Genomic DNA, 21,229 nt, shown 5'->3' with positions numbered 1-21,229 from the left:
GTTGCGGCCTTGCAGATTTGAGCCATAGAGGCCCGGTGATGCACTGCCCAAGAAGCACCAATAGCCCTTGTGGAATGTGCCCTGATCTGAAACGGAGGAATCTTCTGTTTCAAACCGTAAGCTTGAATGATCAACTGTCGAATCCATTTAGAAATGGTAGCTTTTGACGCTGCCTGTCCTCTATTGGGACCCTCTGGCAGCACAAACAAAACATCCGTCTTGCGGATCTGAGTAGTTGCCCCTAGATAGGCCTTAACTGCTCTTACTACATCCAACGAATGTAGAGATCTCTCTTCCGGAGAACAGGGATCTGGAAAAAAGGAAGGTAGAACAATGTCTTGGTTTAAATGAAAATCAGAAACCACCTTCGGTAAAAAACTAGGATGAGGGCGTAGTACCACTCTATCCTTGTGTATAATCAAATAAGGCTCCTTACAGGAAAGAGCTGCTAATTCTGATACTCTTCTAGCAGAAGAGATGGCCACCAGAAAAATTAATTTCCTTGTCAACAAGACCAAAGGAATCTGACTTATTGGTTCAAAAGGCTGTTTCTGTAACACAGCCAGGACCAAATCCAAGTCCCAGGGGTTTAGGGGTGCTTTAACCGGAGGATTAAGACGCATCACCCCCTGCATAAAGTTTCGGACCAAAGAATGCGAAGCAATTGGCCGCTGAAATAATACTGATAAAGCAGAAACCTGGCCCTTGATGGTACTCAAGGCCAGCTTCATCTCTAATCCCATCTGTAGAAAATCAAGGATTCTACCTATGACATATTTCCTGGGATGCCAACCTCTGGATTCACACCAGGTTATATAAGCCTTCCAGACTCTATGATAAATCATCCTGGAAGCTGGCTTCCTTGCATTAATCAAGGTAGATATGACAGGACCTGAGAGCCCACGACTCTTCAGAACGTGGGTGTCAATAGCCAAACCATCAAATTTAGCGTTTGTAAGGCAGGATGGAACACTGGACCTTGAGATAACAGGTCTGGGCGTACCGGTAGGGTCCACGGGGAACCCACCGTCATCCTTTCTATTTCTGCATACCAAGTCCTTCTGGGCCAAGCGGGGGCCACCAGAAGTACCGACTTCCTTTCCTGCCTGATCCTGCGAAGGAGTCGTGGTAGTAGCAGAATAGGCGGGAATGCGTAAATCAGTGAGAACCGATGCCACGGAATCACCAACGCATCCGTCCCGCATGCAAGAGGATCTTTTGTCCTTGCCACAAATCTGTCTATCTTTTTGTTGAATCGGGATGCAAAGAGATCTACATCTGGAACCCCCCATCTTTGGCATATGGCCCAAAAGACGTCGGGATGCAGAGACCATTCCCCTGGAAGTAACTGCTGGCGACTTAGATAGTCCGCTTGCCAATTTTCTATTCCCGGGATGAAAACTGCCGATATGCATGGCACATGCATCTCTGCCCAGACTAAGATCTGGTTCACCTCTTTTTGAGCAGCTCGGCACCGGGTGCCTCCCTGATGATTGACATAAGCCACTGCTGTGGCATTGTCGGACTGGATCCTGACCGGACAACCCTGTAGCCTGATAGTCCAGGCTTTTAGAGCTAGATGTATCGCCCGGATCTCCAGAATGTTGATGGGTAAGGTCCTCTCTGTCTTGGACCATACCCCTTGGACCGCAGCCTGTTCCAGAACTGCTCCCCAACCTGACAGACTGGCATCTGTTGTTACCACCGTCCAGATAACCGGTAGAAAGGATTTCCCCTTCTGCAGGTTTTCGGGTATGAGCCACCAATTGAGGCTCTGACGCACCGCATGTGACAGGTGCATCGGAAAGTCTAATGCCTGAACCTTCTTGTTCTAGGTCGACAGAATACTGTGTTGCAGCATTCTTGAGTGAAACTGAGCAGGGAACTGCTTCGAATGAAGACACCATCTTCCCTAGTAGCCTCATACAAAGGCGGACTGAGGGACCCTTCTTGGTCCTTACTGTCAGAATCAGCTCTCTCAAAGCAGTGATCTTTGCCTGGGGTAGAAATATCTTCTCCTGGCTTGTATCTATAATCAGACCTAAATACTCCAGTCTTCTTACTGGTTTTAGGAAAGACTTTTCTAAGTTGAGGATCCAACCCAGGTGTTCTAGATACCTGACCGTGGTCCTCAAGTTTCCCTTCAAAGAGGCTACCGACCGGTCTATCAAGAGCGGGTCGTCTAGGTATGCTATGACAGCTATACCCTGAGCCCTTTATCTGGCCAGAGGAGGAGCCAAGATCTTTGTGAACACTCGAGGTGCAGTGGCTATCCCGAAAGGCAGAGCCACAAAATGGAAATGGCGCCTTCCTACCTCGAAGCGCAGAAACTTCTGATGAGCAGGAAAAATGGGCACATGCAGATATGCATCTCTGATGTCTATTGATGCCAGAAATTCTCCTCCCTGCAGGGTGGGAACTACTGTTCGAATTGATTCCATGCGGAAGGATTGAATCCTTAGGAATCGGTTCAGATCCCTTAAGTCCAGAATGGGCCTGACATCCCCATTTGGCTTTTGGACCGTAAAAAGGTTGGAATAGAAGCCCAATCCCTGGTCCTTTGCGGGAACTATCATAATGACCTCCTGCGACAAAAGTCGCTCTAACGCTAGAAGGAGCGACTGCTTCTTCTCTGGGTCTCTGGGAACATTTGATCTGAGGAACCGAGGAGAGGGGAATTCCTGAAACTCCAGCTTGTACCCTAAGGTTACCGTGGAGATTACCCATCTGTCCTGGAAGTCCTCCTGCCAGAGCTCTGATAACTGTCGCAGTCTTCCCCCCACTCGAGTGAGTGGGGGCGCCCCCTCATGCAGAGGTCTTAGTGTTTTGCCTAGTAGGCTTCTTTCCCCAGGACTTCTTTTGTCCCTGGGGTTGACTCTTGTCTCTGGACCCCGATGGAGGCGGCCGTCGAGACTGCCTGGAGGCTGAAGCCCCCGGCGCTGGGGAAAGAGTCCATTTGAAAGAGGGACGCTTACTCTTCTTCTTGACAGGTAAGAGAGTGCTTTTCCCACAAGAGATTCTCTTGATATACAGTAGTTATCCAAGTCCTCTCCAAACTACCTTGCACCACGAAATGGAAACCCAGCCAGTAGCTTCTTACATGGTGCTTTGGCTGACCAATTTTTCAACCATAGGATTCTACGTATATGCACCAACCCCAGTGAAAGACGGGAGGTTCGCACGATAGAATCTCTAATGGCGTCAACCACAAAGCATAAGGCCGCTGGAAGGTTAGCAAACCCCTGGGCCTGCTGTTCAGGTAATACTTTGATGACCTGCTTAACATGGTCTCTTAAGTATTGACAGACTCCAATCGCTGCTACTGAAGGTTGGGCCACTGATCCTGCTAAGGAGAAAACATCCTTCAATAGGGATTCCATCCTTTTATCTACAGGATCCCTGAGCATCTGAGCATTGTCTACAGGACAAGTCAGGCTATTATTTACGGAGGAAATGGCGGCATCAATAGCCGGTATTCCCCACATTTTAATAAACTTTTCTTCCATCGGATAAAGTGTTGAAAACTTTCTCGGCGGAAAAAAACGTTTGTCTGGGTGATCCCACTCAGAATAAATAAGATTTTCAAGTAAAGTATGAACAGGAAAAGCATGTGCTGCTTGGAAAGGTTTCAGTGACCCCAAAGCAGAAGAGGATTCTTTAGCAGTTTCAGGTATGGGCAACTTAAATGTGGAGTGGACCAATCCAGTGAGGATCTGCACTAAGACTTTCTCCTCTTGGGAAGTCGCAGAGGGTCCCTCTCCACCTGAATCCTCCGAAGAGGAATCATCCATCCCATCCCGATCCTCTGAAAGGGATTCATCTCCTTTATCCCAGAGCTCCTCTGTCTGAGGGTCTTGGGGAACAGAGGAAAGCCTAGTGCGTTTTCTTCCACTGAGTGAAGACGTAATCACGGCCATTAATCTTTCCTCTAGACCATTAATGGTTGAGGAAAAAACCTCTTGTGTAATATATACAGGGGCTGAAGTGCCAGAAGCAGGTGTAGCCCCTGACCCCAATGGCTCTCCCTGGCTAGCCGTCCCTGGCCCATCTTTAGGGGGGGAGGATGCTGCCGACAGGGGGCCCTCAGAACCTGAACGAGATCCCCTAGTGTCTCTGGTTCCTGGGGTGCTTGAACCTCTTCTACCCATAGTGCAAAGTAACAAGGTGTGAGGTATACAAATGAACACTGCCCGCTGAGCGATGTAGTCTGGCTAAAAGCCTTGCTACCCAATGCTCAGTCTGGTGTTACTTCAGTAAATGCTGCCTAGGAGAATGCCTGTGTCCCACCTTACATGCGACCGTCAGCTCTGTGTCTCTCAGAAGGCTGAGTGCACCTGTACAGAGTACCTCTAATAGCCTGCAGCTGGCCTGAGTGGGAGTCTAAGCACCTGTGCTGACGTCCCGCCCCCTCCTCTACCGCCCCCCCCCTCGAGTTTTGAAAAAAACGAGCGCTTCCCGCGCTGCCGACTCTCCTGTCATGCTTCCGGAGAAAGGCTGGGGATGGGGGGGGGGGGGGGAGGGAGGGAGGCTGGTAACAAGATCTGCCTGAACGGCTATCTTGAGAGATGGTGGCCATTAGGCCGCAGAGCCCGGGTGGTATAACCACTTTCTAGACCCCTGTGGCCCCTCTCTAGCCTGGGGGGGAACATTCAAACATGAGAAATCCCCCTTTCCACCTTACCTGTTTGCAGCCTGCTTGAGACGCTGGGACATAAACAGCGATTACAACACCTGAGACAGAGTCAGCATGTGTAGGTTTGTGCTCTTGGCAGCCCCCGGTGGTCACAATAGGCATAGCATGCATTTACCTTAAAGGAGAAAAGCCACTAGAACTCAAAAATTCTGTGGAATCTCCTCTTACCTTATCTAGCCGCAGGGTGCTGTTTACACAGACCCAATCTTTACTTCTCACGGTGGGCTCCGTTTGAAAAAACCGTCAGAGACTGGGGCCCCCATCAGTAGGGGGATCCAACAGTTCTGGGACCGTAAAGCACCTCGCCAGAAATTAGGAAGTTTAAAGCCATTTTCTGATCTGCGGGGTCCAGCTCTCTAAAAAGTGAAGCATTACAGGTAAAACCTCGTTTCTTCGGACACGAGGCCCGGGTACCATTCAATTCGGCCATGAAAAGACACTTTGAATGGATCCGGTTTGCCTGGCTTGCCCCAGTATAGGATCTTAGGATATTCCCTTTGGAGCTCAGCACAGGACATCTTTACACGTCCATCACCTAAGACACTGGCGTAAAAACTGAGGTATCCCTGCAAGGGGGAGGGATTATATAGGGGGTTGAACTTCCTGATAGGGTGTGCCAGTGTCCAATCACCAGTGATACCTATATAACCCATCAGTAATTACTGTGGCTCTGTGTCCCGTGATGTTCGGGAAAGAAATAGGGTTTAATACCGCTTTAAGCTGGCTATAAATTATTCAGGCTGCTGGCTGAATGAAAAAAAAAAACAGATTCCCCCAGTCACACAATCAAGGTGAATGGAGGAATCTTCCCTGCAGAGACATTGTTTATAGCATACAGAAAATGTAATACATATATAAAATTTTTAAATAACTTGACCATGTCCCAGAACATTATTTTAATGTTGCAATGAATTAGACAAGTAGCAGAATATAATTTGTACTTTATAGTAAAGGTGCCCAAAGACATTAACTGTATATGTCTATAGTGCTGCCAGCTCAGTATGGGTGACCTCAGAGAACAAACAAATGTCAGATCGCTACCTTTAGATAAGGGACTAGGAACGTCTACACTTGGCTATCAGTCCTTCATCCAGTGCTATAGACTGGAGTCCTCATCTGAATACATGTCATATAGAATATATATATATAGTATACAAGTTAGTATAGTAGTAAGTTATATAAATTAACTATGGGGTTGGGGTTGATATACTAAAGACTTTGGGGTTGATTTACTAAAGGCAAAAAGACTGTGCACTCTGCAAGTGAAGTTTCCCCAGAGCTTAGTAAATGAGATAAGGCATCACTTTGCAAATAATACCCAATCATGTGCAAGAAGAAAAAAAAAACAGCATTTTGCTTACACATGATTGGATGATGGAGTCAGCAGAGCTTCTGCTGATTTACTAAGCTCTGGAGCAACTGCCCTTGCAGGGCGCAACTGCACTTTGCAAAGTACACTATTTGCCTTTAGTAAATCAACCCCAATGTGATTGTGTGTGCAAGTTTGATCATTCTGTGATGCCTATGGCCAGCTTAATACTAATTATTTAAACAATCACCGGTCAAAAATGGATGAAAGTACACTTTGCTATTTTTTTTTACTGGTTTTCTTCTCCAAAATAAATAAAGCAGTAAAGTAGTTATTGGAATAAAATAAACACAGAGCATGCAGTGTTTGTTCCCCCTAAAAAATAATAGACATATCACAGTTATTATAAGTACAGGCAAAGTTATTACTGAATCAATAGACACATAAAAAGGCACGTAAATCACCACAGCCAGCATGGGTAAAGCACAGGTTCTCTCTGCAGGTCTACACATCCTGTTACTACTATTACAAAGGGATCCCCCTCCTGCCTGGTAGATTCTGAGGGTCACATTGGTAAACAGTCACTTATATGGCTTCATTCATGCATGCAGCCGTACAGTGTGCAGAGTCTGCGTAATCCAGACATCCCAACCTGCAAAAACTCATTTCAGGGAGGTGGCAAACTCATTTCAGGGGGGTGACGCTTATCAGTGCCAATTAGTTGCAACCTGATCAGTGCCAATTAAATGCAACCTGATCAGTGCCAATTAAATGCAGCTATACTAGTGCCAAATAAATGCATCCATAGCAGGGCCAATGAAATACAGCCTTACAGTGCCCATGAAATGCAGCCTGATCACACAGAGCTCTGAAATGTAGTTGAACATCCCGGCGGCAACTGTAACAAATTCCCGCCTCCTATGATACACGTCTCACTGATTCAATGTATCATTGGTTCAGTGTTCCATCTATCTAGGAGGTGGGACTTTGTTATAGTCTTCCACCTCGCACAGACCTCATCACATCCACCTGTCAGACAAAAGACAGAGCAGCCTGAGCGGCCGTACTCCATTCAGCTGCTCAGGCTGCTCTGTCTGTGGTTGAGTGACAGGCCCAGCCGGGAGATTCCCCGGCGTTCGCGGGTGTCCGTGAGCACGCAGCTAAATGTGGGAGACTCCCACGGCTCGCAGGAGACTTGGGATGTCTGGCATATTCACTCTTCTGGCACCCACAGCTGCCACATACAGCTTCCTATTGAGATAAAATAGAAGGTGCCGTTGTACATGGTTATGTGCCGGGGGTTGAGTAATGCACAAACCCATAGTAAGCTCCGATAGCACACTATGAAGTTGTTTTCAAGAGACATTGCACTTTACAAGGGATTTTTCACAGAGCTTAATGAATGAGGTGAAGTTAAGCTGTCATCCAAGCATATGAATGCAAAAATGCTGTTTTTTGATTTTCCTTGCAGGTGATTAGGTATTCCTTGGAAAGTGAATCTTCAGCACAATCACTAAGATCTGAGGCAAACTCCTTTACCAAATCAAACCCCTAACTGCATTCATAGAATATGTCAATATGCATGCAGATGTTTTACGCAACCCCAGCGCACAACTGCATCTTCTAACTCATCTTAATAGGGGGCTACATGGAGCAGCTAAGGACCCTGGGAAAGTGATTGTGCATGGTGTATGGCCCTTGACTTGTGCAAATTCTTTATGGCCAACCAATCATAGACGAAAAATGTAATAAGCTATGTTGGACTAGTCTGGGTAGTCACTACTGATTACAACAAAATTAGGCTGGAGCCAGCAGTACATAAACATGGAAGCTTATCCAGTGTGCATATACCACGTATAGACCCATCATTCTAAAGACCAATCAACATTTTATACCTGTAGACAAAATATTGTTATGCAACCAATACAGAATGCAGAGTGACTTACGACAGATGTTCAGGTTCTCATCAGACCTGTCAGAGCAGTCATTGACAAAGTCACACATGTTGTTCTTGGGAATGCAGTATTTATTGGCACACATGAACTCCTGGGATGTGCACTGTTTATCTTGGATCAGCAATGGTGAGCAGTTCTCAAAGGATATGTCATCCACAGTCACATCTCCAACATAGCTGACCCCACGTTTGGCTTGTAGAACAATCTGCAAATGGTAAAATATCAACAATGAGGTGGGTAGAACACAAAACGCAATTAGGAAAGATATTTCTATACATTTAAGAATCTATCTAGTGATTACACCCCTCACATTTTTGTAAATATTTTATTATATCTTTTCATGTGATAACACTGATGAAATTAGTGTACAGCTTGTATAACAGTGTATATTTGCTGTCCCCTCAAAATAACTCAACACACAGCCATTAATGTCTAAACAGCTGGCAACAAAAGTGAGTACACTCCTAACTGAAAATGGCCAACATGGCCCCAAAGTGTCAATATTTTGTGTGGCCACCATTATTTACCAGCACTGCCTTAACCCTCTTGTGCATGGAGTTCACCAGAGCTTCACAGGTTGCCACTGGAGTCCTCTTCCACTCCTCCATGATGACATCACGGAGCTGATGGATGTTAGAGACCTTGGGCTCCTCCACCTCCGTTTGAGGATGCCCCACAGATGCTCAATAGGGTTTAGGTCTGGAAACATGCTTGGCCAGTCCATCACCTTTACTCTCAGCTTCTTTAGCAAGACCACCCGCTATGATCATTCTTATGGTGTAGGGAATCGCCAGCTGGAAAAGACAATATCTGAATAATACCTGTAGCTGCAGGCATCATTCAGATATACTCGCAGAAAGTCAAGGGCATCATATGACGGCCGGCGAGCGGGAAGTGGTTAAATTACACAGCACCGCACCTTTGGACCCCTTTACATTACTCAGCACCACACCTCTGGACCCCTTTACATTAAACAGCACTGTACCTCTGGACCCCTTTAAATTACACAGCACCGCACCTCTGGACCCCTTTAATATACACAGCACCCTGCATCTCTGGACCCCTTTACATTACACAGCTCCCTGCATCTCTGGACCCTTTTACATTGCACAGCACCTTGCAGCTCTGGACCCTCTGCATGTTACACTGCCCCCCCAACAGTTCTGGACTCCTTGCTGGTTACACAGGCCCCCCCAACAATTCTGGACCCCATGCGGGTTACATAGAACCCCCTCCCTCAGTACAGACCCCTCTCATCAGTATAGACCCCCCTACCTCAGACATCCCCTTTCAGTACAGACCCCCCATTCAGTACATACCCCCCTTCAGTACAGACACCCTTTCAGTACAGACCCCCCTACAGTACAGACCCCCCCATTCAGTACAGACCCCCCATTCAGTGCAGACCCCCCATTCAGTGCAGACCCCCCCATTCAGTGCAGAACCCCCATTCAGTGCAGAACCCCCATTCCGCAGACCCCCCTTCAGTGCAGACCCCCCATTCAGTACAGATCCCCCCTACATTGCAGATCCCCCCATTCAGTACAGACCCCCCCCTTCAGTGCAGACCCCCATTCAGTACAGACCCCCCCTACAGAACAGACCCCCTACAGTGTAGACCCCTCATTCAGTACAGACCCCCCCTACAGTGCAGACCCCCCCATTCAGTAAAGACCCCCGTTCAGTGCAGACCCCCCTACAGTGCAGACCCCCCATTCAGTACAGACCCCCCTACAGTGCAGACACGCCCATTCAGTACAGACCCCCCCTACAGTGCAGACCCCCCCCTTCAGACCCATAATGTACCTCAGATGATGATCAGCGCGGGACATGCACAGCAGGCCGAGTCCCCTCCTCCTGTGTAGACATAAAGGAGGAGGGGGAGGCGGCTTCACTCTGCTCGGCTGTGTGAGAGAGCCGGGACTGCTCAGAGCAGCTCAGACAGCCCACGGCCGCGAGAGAAGCAGACAGTTGCGGGCCCTGCCGATGGGTGTCACCCGGGTGCAATCCGCACCCCCCCACCACCTTGCAAACCACTGCAGCTCGCCTCTTGTGCATGCTCTAACCTGCCCTGTCACCACGGCGTTGCTGCCTAAACCCGCTACGCTGTCACAGATTCAGTCGCGGAGGCATGGCACCAGCCACACGAGTGTGTGGCACATGGGGCGACCCGCCCCCCACTTGGTACGCCACTGGGTACTAATACTGGAGAGTGCAAAATCTGGTGCAGCTGTGCATGGTGACCAATCAGCTTCTAATTGTAGCATGTTCAGTTAAGCTTTGACAATAAAATCTGGAAGCTGATTGGTTTCTATGCAGAGCTGCACCAGATTTTACACTCTCCAGTTTTATTAAATCAACTCCTAAAGCCGTGTACACACGGGTGGACTTTTCAGCATCAAACGTCCGACGGTCTTTCCGATGGACTTTCGATGGAATTATGACGGACTTTCGGACGACCGGACTTGCCCACACACAAACGGACTAAAGTCCGTTCGAAAGTCCGTTGGTATGAACGTGATGACGTACGAAGGGACTAGAATAAGGAAGTTCATAGCCAGTAGCTGCCCTTGCATTTGTCCGTCGGACTAGCATACAGACGAACTGATTTTTCGACCAGACTCGAGTCCATCGGAAAGATTTGAAACATGTTCCAAATCTAAAGTCCATCTGATTTTCGACAGAAAAAGTCAGCTGAAGGTCCGATGAAGCCCACACATGGTCGGATTGTCCGACAGATTCATTCCGTCGGACCAGTCCGGTCGAAAGGTCCGCCCGTGTGTATACAGCATAAGGGCCAGTTCACATCACAAAAAAGTCCTCCAGATCTATTCCGGATGCTTTTCTGCATGTGTTTTTTTAACGTGTTTTTGATGCATTTCTGGATGCATTCCAGATGCTTTTTTCTTCCCTTTTCCCGTTTTTTTCACTGGAGTCCTGTGCCTTTTTTATGCTTTTTTGATGCTTTTTACTGCATTCCAGTACAGTTCTGTGCAGGAAAAAAGCAGCATGTTGTCCTTTTCTTTTCTAGAACTGAACTTTCTAGAACTGAAAAGAATTGCAATGCACTGCACTGCTGTGAACTATGCCATTGGAGCCATATAACCTACTTGCCATGCTTTTTTGATGCAGAAAAAAAGCAATCCACTGCATGTGGTGTGAACAGGCCCTAAAAACAAATTCTTAACAGACTTTGGGTGGGGGCCTGGCTGTCATAATAATATAATGGTTTCAATATATTAGTCACTGCTCACTGCCTCAGAATATGCAGTTAAGAAATTCTGACTGGTTGCTTGTAAGTTCCAGGTCAGTAAAACAAAAAGTTCTTAAGGAGACCCTGTCATGAGGAAAAAACAAACCAAACTTTTGCTGGTATAAAGTGCAGGAGCCTAGAGGACCCTGCACATTCCTACAGCAGCCTCCAAAACCTTGCTAATAGGAGTGAACAATAGTCTATTTTAACATGCAAAGGCTTCAGTTCTTCAAGGTAGTGCCAAAGTCTTGTGGCTGCCTCACCCCATTCCTGCTACCTCCCCCAAACACACACACTTCTATTGGCCTTTTACTATGATGGACAGCTTTACTGGCCAACAGGAATGTGGAAGAGGCAGTACAGAGCAGACAAGTTAGCAGACAAGTTTTGGCATAAACAGAAATATAAATGAACTTGGATGTCCTCCTAACTCACCTCTATCCAAACTTCAAATTCAAGCTATTTTTTTAGTCCAATCAGTTGCAAGCTGGATAATTCACCCCTGGGTCATTCACTAAATATGGGCACATGTCCATATACAGACTGTCATGAACGCACTGCTTATAGTTCTGCAGCTAGTCTCTAGGGCACACAGGATCACAGAGGCGCAGTCCGGCTAATAGGCATCCAGCGGTGAACAGGCCTTTAAAAGGGCTTCAGTTGCACTTATTCTTTGCTGTTTGATCTGCAGCTTTACCCTGTAACCTGATCTTGAGCCTGCATCTGATCTAATACTGACCCAGCTTCCTGACCTCGCTGCTGTCTCCAGTCCTGACCTTTGGCTTCCTTAACCTTGCTCTGTTTACTTGTCTGCCTGATCCTCCGTTACCGACCTAGCCTGAGCTCTGACCATCCCTTGCCTGCTGTCTCTACTGACGCTGATTGACCTGCATCCAGCAGCGCACCTGCATCCTGTATCCTGTATCCACAGCACTTAAGCCAGTTCCTGTTCAGCTGCCATCATCTCCAGCCAAGAGAACTCTGCAGGCACTCATACCTCACTGTGCTCCTAGGGTCACTGTCTCAACTCCAGTGACTCCGGAGCCAGGGCTGTATGAGAGGTTTTCCTCTGCACATCAGGCACACCTCCAAGGTACTTATCAGTATCAAAGAGCCATGCCTGAGCCTGCAAGAAGGACCTCCTACACGGATGAGATTTGCCAACACCTCTCAGCCCTCACTCAGCCCTCACTCAAGCGGTGGAATCTCTCCAGGACAGTTATGTGCGATTGGAGGGATAGGTGCAATCCCTGGCTACCGCTGCAAATCCTTCTTCTGTCTCAGCTCCTCCTACAAGCAGAACACAGACAGAGACTGCTACCACACCCACCGTAATGATGCTACCTCCAGAGCCAAGGGTTCCCATTCTGGAGAGATTTTCCGGGGACCGAAAAAAGTTCCGGGCATTTCGCAATGCATGTGAACTGTAGCTTTCATTACAACCTCAGACCTTTTCCCTGGAAACCACCAAGGTGGGGTTCATCATTTCTCTACTTCAGGTTGAACCACAGACCTGGGCCCATCGCTGGCTTGAAGAATGCCATGATATGCTAGACTCTTTTTCATCCTTCTTCAATGCCATAGTACAGTTGTACGATGACCCACAATGGACGTCCACTGGAGAGGCTGCCCTTCATGTGCTCCAGCAAGGCCGCAGAGCAGTCGAGGACTATGTTACGGACTTCAGACGATAGAGCGCGGATACTCAGTGGAATAACGCAGCCCCGTGGCACCAGTTTCGCCGATATACTCAATAGTACTCGAACCATATCACAAGTTATTGGACGTTTTTAGAAAATGGGGGGCCAAGACTCTTCCTCCTTATCACTCATCAGATTGTCCAATTGAACTTCTCCCAGGGGCTGAGATCCCCTTTGGACGGATCTTCCCATTATCTGAGCGGGAGTTGGATTTACTAAAAGAATATGTGGACGAAAATCTTAAGAGGGGATTCATCCGACCATCTACTGCTCCGGCAGGGGCAGGAATATTTTTCTTTACGGCCTTGTGTGGAATAACGAGAACTAAATTAAGTCACTGTTAAGAACCAGTATCCTTTGCCCCTGGTGCCTGAGCTCTTTCAAAGACTAATGCCCTGTACACACAACCGGTTTTGCCGTCAGAATAAACTCCAATGGAACTCAGAGGGAATTCCGCTCAAGCGGTCTTGCCTACACATGGTCATACCAAAGTCTGACTGTCCAGAACGCAGTGACGTACAACACGTACGACGGGACTAGAAAAAGGAAGTGCATTAGCCAGTAGCCAATAGCTTCCATCTCGTACTTGCTTCAGAGCATGCGTCGTTTTTGGTCCGTCGGAACAGCATACAGACGAGCGGCTTTCCTGATTGGAATTGGTTCCGTCGGAAATATTTAGAACATGTTCCATATCTAGGTTCATCAGAATTTTCAACAAAAAAAGTCAGATGAGGCATACACACGATCGGAATAGACGATGAAAAGCTTCCGTCTGAATTTTTCTGTCGGACATTCCGCTCGTGTGTACGCGGCATAAGAACTACCTCCGTATTTACAAAACTGGACCTGCGAGGGGCCTACAACTTGGTACATATTTGTGCAGGGGACGAATGGAAAACAGCTTTCCGTACCAGGTTCGACCACTGTGAATACCTAGTGATGCCTTTTGCTCTGTGTAATGCCCCTGCCACCTTCCAGCACTTTCTTAACGATATCATCAGAGACTGTTTAGATATCTTCGTAATTGTCTACCTAGACGATATCCTGATTTTCTCCACATCCCTGGATCAGCACCGGAAACATGTCAAGATTATACTCTGCCGACTCCGTCAACATGGACTATATGCCAAACAAGAAAAATGTGACTTAGAGCGGCAGAGTATTATGTTCGTAGCTCTGGTAATTTCCACGGAGGGATTCAAGATGGACCCACAAAAAGTTATAGCTGCACCCTCAGACAAAAAGGTGGTACAGCATTTTGTTGGCTTTGTAAACTTCTACCAAAGGGGTTCTCCGCTATCATCTCTCCAATTACCCAGCTGAAAAAACAGAACGTTCGGTTTCACTGGAATTCCGAGGCTCAAGCTGCCTTTGCAACTCTAAATGGACTTTTTACCTCTGCCCCCATCCTGAGTAATCTGGATCCCTCTCTGCCTTACCTACTTGAGGTAGACACCTCAGAAACAGCAGTAGGGGCAGTTATTTCCCAACGCCAAGGCCTCAAGGATCTAATGCACCCCATAGCCTTCTTCTCCCGTAAGCTTTCTCCAGCCGAGAAGAATTACGACGTGGGTGATCGAGAACTTCTGGCCATTAAGGCTGCACTCGAAGAGTGGAGGTATTTGTTAGAAGGAGCAGCACATCCTATACTCATTTACACTGACCACAAGAATTTGGAGTATCTGAGAGCCGCCAAGCGTCTGAAGCCGTGTCAAGCGTGATGGGTGTTGTTCCTCTCCAGATTTTCACTTACCAGCCGTGTTCAAAGAACTTTAAGCCAGACGCACTTTCCTGCATGTTTGATGACCCAAAAGAAATCTCAGTTCCAGATACCATTCTATCGGAAGGCAATTTTCTGCTTCTTCAGATGGATCTGATGTCTGGCCTAAAGGAAGTTTCAGTGGGAGTGTCCAGTCCTCCGGGAGTTACCCTGATACCCAGGGATGGGTTGCTATGGAAGAACAATAAAATTTTTGTGCCAGAAAATTTCCAGACAACAGTACTGGGCCTTTGCCACGACCATCCTCTGGCTGGCCATTTTGGGGTCCACAGGACTCTTGAATTAATACAGCATATGTTCTGGTGGCCAAATCTCGAGAAGAACTGCAAGGAATATGTAAAGTTATGTATCATCTGTACTCAGAACAAGACTGCTAGAAGCAAGTCCTGAGGTTATCAGTGGTGTACCCCAAGGTTCAGTGCTGGAATCCTTACTTTTTTAATATCTTTATAAATGATATTGGGTCTGGGATTAAAAGTAACATTTCTGTCTTTGCAGATGACACTAAGCTATGCAGTGGAATCAGGTCCTTACAGGATGTCTCCAATTTACAAGCTGACCTCAATGCACTGTCTAATTGGGTGACTATGTGGCAGATGAGGTTTAATGTAGATAAATGTAAAGTTATGTACTTAGGGGCTAAGAATATGCATGCATCATACATACTAGAGGGAGTACAACTGGGGAAATCAATGGTGGAGAAGGATCTGGGGGTTTTGGTAGATCATATGCTCAATAATAGCATGCAATGCCAAGCTGTGGTTTCCAAAGCAAGCAAAGTCCTTTCTTGTATTAAGGTATGGACTACAGAGAGAGAGATATAATTTTGCCCCTGTACAAATCATTAGTAAGACCTCATCTGGAATATGCAGTTCAGTTTTTGGCACCAGTTCTCAAAAAGGATATCAGGGAACTGGAGAAAGTGCTGAGAAAGGCAACCAAACTGATAAGAGGCATGGAGGAGCTCAGCTATGAGGAAAGATTAAAGGAACTGAATTTATTCACTCTTGAGAAGAGGAGATTAAGGGGGATATGATCACCCTGTATAAATATATAAGGGGTCCATATAGTGAACTTGGTGTTGAGTTATTCACTTTACGGTCAATACTGAGGACAAGGGGGCACTTTTTACATCTAGAGGAAAAGAGATTTCATCTCCAAATACGGAAAGGTTTCTTCACAGTAAGAGCTGTGAAAATGTGGACTAGACTCCCTCCAGAGGTGGTTCTGGCCAGCTCAGTAGATTGCTGTAGCCTCCCTGGCGGTATTCCCGAGTGTGGCTCGGGGTTAAAATTCAGTACCATTAGTGGTAACCCCGAGCCACACTCGGGATTGCATTGCAGGATCCTGGGGCGGCTTTACTTACATTGTCCCCGGGATCCTGCGATGTCCCCTGCAGTGTCCGAGGACTCCGTCCTCCTCCGAAGCCTCTCCGTGCCAGGCTCCGTTCCCTGCGAGCGGCGCGACGCACGGGGGCGGAGCCTGGCGGCAAATTCAAAAAAAAGTAAAAATCATAACACATACAGTACTGTAATCTTACAGATTACAGTACTGTATGAAATGATTTCACATCCCTTTTGTCCCCAGTGCTTTGGCCCATGCCCTGCATGCAGTTTTACATGATATACACTGTTCTTTCTGCCTGGAAACTGGAGATTGTCCATAGCAACCAAAAAGTGTCCCTTTACGTCAAAAGTGGCTTTAGACCAGCTAGAAAACAGCGATAGTAAATTAGAACACTTGCAGAATTGAGCGATAGTGAATTGTGGGGAAATTTATTTTATTACTATTTTTTTTTTTTTTTTTAATTATTTATTTTTATTTATTATATTATAATTTATGTTTTTGTGTTTCAAACTTTATCATACCCGGGATATCTACTAGACTCTGGTTTGGACAGATTTAAGTGTGTTATTGTTAAGATTTACAGACCTACAATATAAAACGCCAAATTTCCATGCAAAATAATTGTACCGCTTTCAGCACCTAAAATCCGAAATAATCATACCGCCAGGTAGGTTAAGAAATGCCTGGATTCATTCCTAAATGTACATAATATACAGTAACTGGGTACTAACATTTATGGATCAAGTTGATCCAGGGAAAATCCGATTGCCTCTCTGGGAACAGGAAGGATTTTTTTCCCCTGCTGTAGCAAATTGGATGCTGCTTTTCTGGGGTTTTTTTCACCTTCCTCTAGATCAACTGTGGGTATAGGATTGGGTATATGGGATTGTATGATATTTTTTTTCTTTATGGTTGAACTAGATGGACTTGTGTCTTTTTTCAACCTGACTAACTATGTAACTATGTAAGTCCTGGGGTCTTCTCAGACCACTATTAATCCCTGAAAGGTCATGGAGCATGATTGCTATGGACTTCATAGTAGAACTACCCCCGTCTGAAGGATGTATGGCTATTTTTGTAGTGGTTGACCGCCTGTCTAAAATTGTCCACTTTGTAAAGAATACACCTTCTGCCATGGAGACTGCCCAGGTCTTTGTCAGGGAAATCGTAAGGTTACTTGGGGTCCTAACAAACATTGTGTCAGACAGATTGGCCCAGTTCACCTCTCGCTTTTGAAAAGCACTATGCAAGGTCCTGAAGATTAAGCTACAGTATCCATGTCTTCGGCTTACCATCCTCAGACTAATGGACAGACTGAGAGGACGAACCAGGCACCTGAACAGTATATCCGGTGCTTCACCACGTTTGTTCAGTATGATTGGGTAGCACTATTACCCTTGGCAGTGTTCGCTTTCAATAATGCCAGTCACTCAGTTACGGGTCAGCCTCCATTCTTCGTGAACTATGGATTCCATCCAGTCTTTCTGCCTAACATTGTCCCTGAGTCCCCAGTTCCAGCAGTACAGAGCACTGTCGATTTCCATTTCAGTTTATAGACCATAGGTTTAAGTAAAGCCAACAAAATGTTTCCAGTTTATAGAAAATTTTAAGTTAGGAACACATACAACTTATTTATTTCAGGTACTTGTATAGCACCGCCAATTTACACAGCACTTTACATATACATTGTACATTCACATCAGTCCCTGCCCTCAAGGAGCTTTCAATCTAAGATCACTAACTCACATTCATACATACACATACTAAGGCAAATTTACACAAGAGCCAATTTCCCTACCAGCATGTCTTTGGAGTGTGGGAGGAAACCTATGCAGGCACAGGGAGAACATGCAAACTCCAGGCAGGGTCGTGGTTTGAACCAGCGACCCTTTTGCTGCTAGGCAAAAGTGCTAACCACTACACCCTATTACTTAATTACTTACTTAGTTTTAGGTGATATTAACTTGTAACTTACTCAATTTTTTTAAGTTGGTAAAACTTATTTTCCAAATGTATTTGATAATTGTTTTTTATATAAAAATAATACAATAATATGGTTTTTAAAAAAAGGAATAGTCTCATGAAACAGGCTTTCAAAACAAATTAACATTTATTATTTATAAAGTGTTACAAATATAATATTATTAAAGCAGCATCAAATGTAAATGTAAACCAAAAAAAAGCCTCTTTCTCAGCTAACAAATCAAACTGAAACACACACATGTATATACAGTATATCTGTAAAGTACATAGAATACAGAATGTATTAACTTTTTTTTTAAGCCTTTTTGGAAAGTACTTGCACTTTAACAGCCCGGAAGGATTTGCCCCCTTAATGACCAGGTTATTTTTTGCGGCACTGCGTCGCTTTAACTGGCAATTGTACGGTCATGCAACGCTGTACCCAAACATAATTGGTGTCCATTTTTTCCCACAAATAGAGCTTTCATTTGGTGGTATTTGATCACCTCTGCAGTTTTTATTTTTTGCGCTATAAACAAAAAAAGGCCAACAATTTTGAAAAAAAAAAACATTTTGTTACTTTCTGCTATAATACAAATCCAAAAAAAAATGTATTCATCAGTTTAGGCTAATATATATTCTTCTACATGTTTTTGGTAAAAAAAAATCACAATAGGTTGATTGGTTTGCGCAAAAGTTATCGTGTCTACAAACTATGGGATAGATTTAGGGACTTTATTTTTTTTTTATTATTGCTTTTACTGGTAATCTGCGATTTTTAGCGGGACTGCGACATTGCGGCGGACAAATCTGACCCCAAATGACACTTTTTGGGGACCAGTGACATTATTACATTGATCAGTGATAAAAAAATGCACTGATGAATGTAAAAATGACACTGGCAGGGAAGGGATTAACACTAGGGGGCGATCAAGGAGTTAAGTGTGTTCCCTGAGTGTGTTCTAACTGTAGGGGGTGGGCTACCAGGGTCATAACAGAGATAGCTGTTCCTGATCACTGGGAACAGAAGATCTCTGACATGTCATCCGGAAGAATGGGGAATTGCCTTGTTTACAGTAGTTCCCCGTTCTGCCTCTGTATACCATGATCATGGGTCGCCGGTCGACATTGAGTCTGCCGGACGCGTGGGCACGCTCCCGTGGCACACGCCCGCTATCTCATGTGCAAAGAACGACACACACCTACGGCGGTTTGCGCAGGAAAGCCGACTTGCCACTGTATAATGACGTAGAGTAGCTCAAGCTAAAAGCATAAATGAGTCCCATAATCAATTAGACATGTGCGTCGTCAATAAATTCGTTTAGTTCCATTTCGTATTAGAATTCGTATTTCATGTCCGAAATTTAGTACGAAATATGAATTTTCGTTAGGTTCGTTAACTTTTCGTAACAATTACGAATGTTTGTTATGATGAATTTATCATTATGAGGGGCTCCCACCATCCCTGTGCTGTGCTGACTTCCTGGGTTTTTAACTTTTAGGTTCGTTAACTTTTCGTAACAATTACGAATGTTCGTTATGAATTTGGATCCCAAATTCGTAAACGAAATTTCGTACAAAATTCGGAAGCATAGCAATTTGTATTTTGGATTCTCCCAAATGTACGAATTTACGGAAATTCGTACGAATTTTAGATTCGTACGAAACTAATCGCACATCTCTAAAAATCATTCTTTCTGATACAAAATGAGTGCGCTATATGGAAAAAATACAATATACCTGCCAATGCAGCATAAATATGGTATACCATATATACTCGAGTATAAGTCGTTCCGAGTATAAGTCGAGGCCCTAATTTACCACAAAAAAATGGGAAAAACGTATTGACCCGAGTATAAGACGAGGGTGAGAAATGCACAGCTACTGTAAGTGGAAAAGAGGGTCAACAATGCCCATTTGCAGCCTCACTGTGCCCACTTGCATGCCTCACTGTGCCCATTTGCAGCCATAGGTCCCCCGAACTTCAAACTCGGTAGTTAAGGGTTCCTAGATGCCCCCTAGCTGCAGCCAAAAATTTGGGGTCTCTGAACCCAAAGGGTCCCAAAATGACATTGCTGCAGATGGATACAGTTGACTGAATTTGGGGCCCCGTATCTTGGGGCCACTTAGTGCTAAGAACCCCAAATTTGGTGTGCAAACCCAGAGGAACTAGCACCATAAAATATCCAAAGCTGGGGTTTCTAGCACAAAGAGGCCCCGAGATACAAGGCCCCAAAGTCGGTTCAGAAAATGTCAAGCACTTTTCTGCAGCAGAGAATGACATTTTCCGAACTGAATTTGGGGCCCCGTATCTCAGGGCCACTTAGTGCTAGGAACTCTATCTTTGGATATGTTGTGGTACCAGTTCCACCGGGTTTGCACACCAAATTTGGGATTCCTAGCACCAAGTGTCCCTGAGATACCCAAAGTCGGTTTGGAAAATTAAATTTTTTGCTGCAGAAAAGTGCTTGACTCGAGTATAAGTCGAGGGGGGCACTTTCAGCACAAAAAAATGTGCTGAAAAACTCGACTTATACTCGAGTATATATGGTATTTGTTTTTGAAATGTAATAACATAGTGCAAAGTGGGCGGGGCTTTAGGTGACATAATCAAACGTTGAATGTCCAATATCTCCAAAACCGAACAAACAGAAAGTTTGTTTTTATGATACAAATCAGCACAAATTGTATAATTGTTTTTAAAATGTAATAACGTGTGGTGCAAAGTGGGAGAGGTTTCATCAACTATAATGCGCAATATCTCTGAAACCAATCAATGCTCCATATACTGTATGTGTGGTTCCTCTTAAATAGGGTACCAATATTAGGCCCCACCTACAAGATGATTAGCATGCCTGCCAGGCAAGTAGCACTTCCAGAAAAAGCTTAGCAGCCTTCTTATTTCTCACATCACAGTAATAGCGGCTCTAATATTTTCAGCCTTTCTTTGACTGTCTTTGTGCTTTATTGCCAAGCCTCCAACTCATGCAGAAAAAAAACAAAAAACTTGGTGACAGCAGGGTTTGAGTTTTCTTGTGTACATTGTCATATCTTTATATAAAGTTGTGAAACATATTACTATTTCACACAGAAGCGATATCAAAATGTCACCGCTAAAAATACCCACACTTGAGCAATACCCTCTGTTTTATGCCGCCGTAGCAGATTGCCTCATTACCTAGGCACACAGCGTTCTCCTGTTTAACATTTGAGAGATGATCTTCCAAGAT

At 45.3% G+C, this 21,229-nt stretch overlaps 1 protein-coding gene across 1 annotated transcript in view; it reads right to left on the bottom strand.

Moving 5' to 3' along the window:
* Nucleotides 1-21,229, bottom strand: part of MALRD1 (MAM and LDL receptor class A domain containing 1) — a 737,846-nt gene that overhangs the window by 310,193 nt on the left and 406,424 nt on the right. Inside the window, exon 24 of the mRNA XM_073629748.1 lies at nucleotides 7,949-8,162. Coding sequence (XP_073485849.1) covers nucleotides 7,949-8,162 — 214 coding nt within the window. The remainder of the gene's footprint in view (nucleotides 1-7,948; nucleotides 8,163-21,229) is intronic.

This window comes from Aquarana catesbeiana, linkage group LG05 (assembly GCF_042186555.1).
Source record: "Aquarana catesbeiana isolate 2022-GZ linkage group LG05, ASM4218655v1, whole genome shotgun sequence".
In the NCBI taxonomy this organism is placed as follows: Eukaryota; Metazoa; Chordata; class Amphibia; order Anura; family Ranidae; genus Aquarana; species Aquarana catesbeiana.
This window is presented reverse-complemented; position numbering and strand designations above follow the sequence as displayed.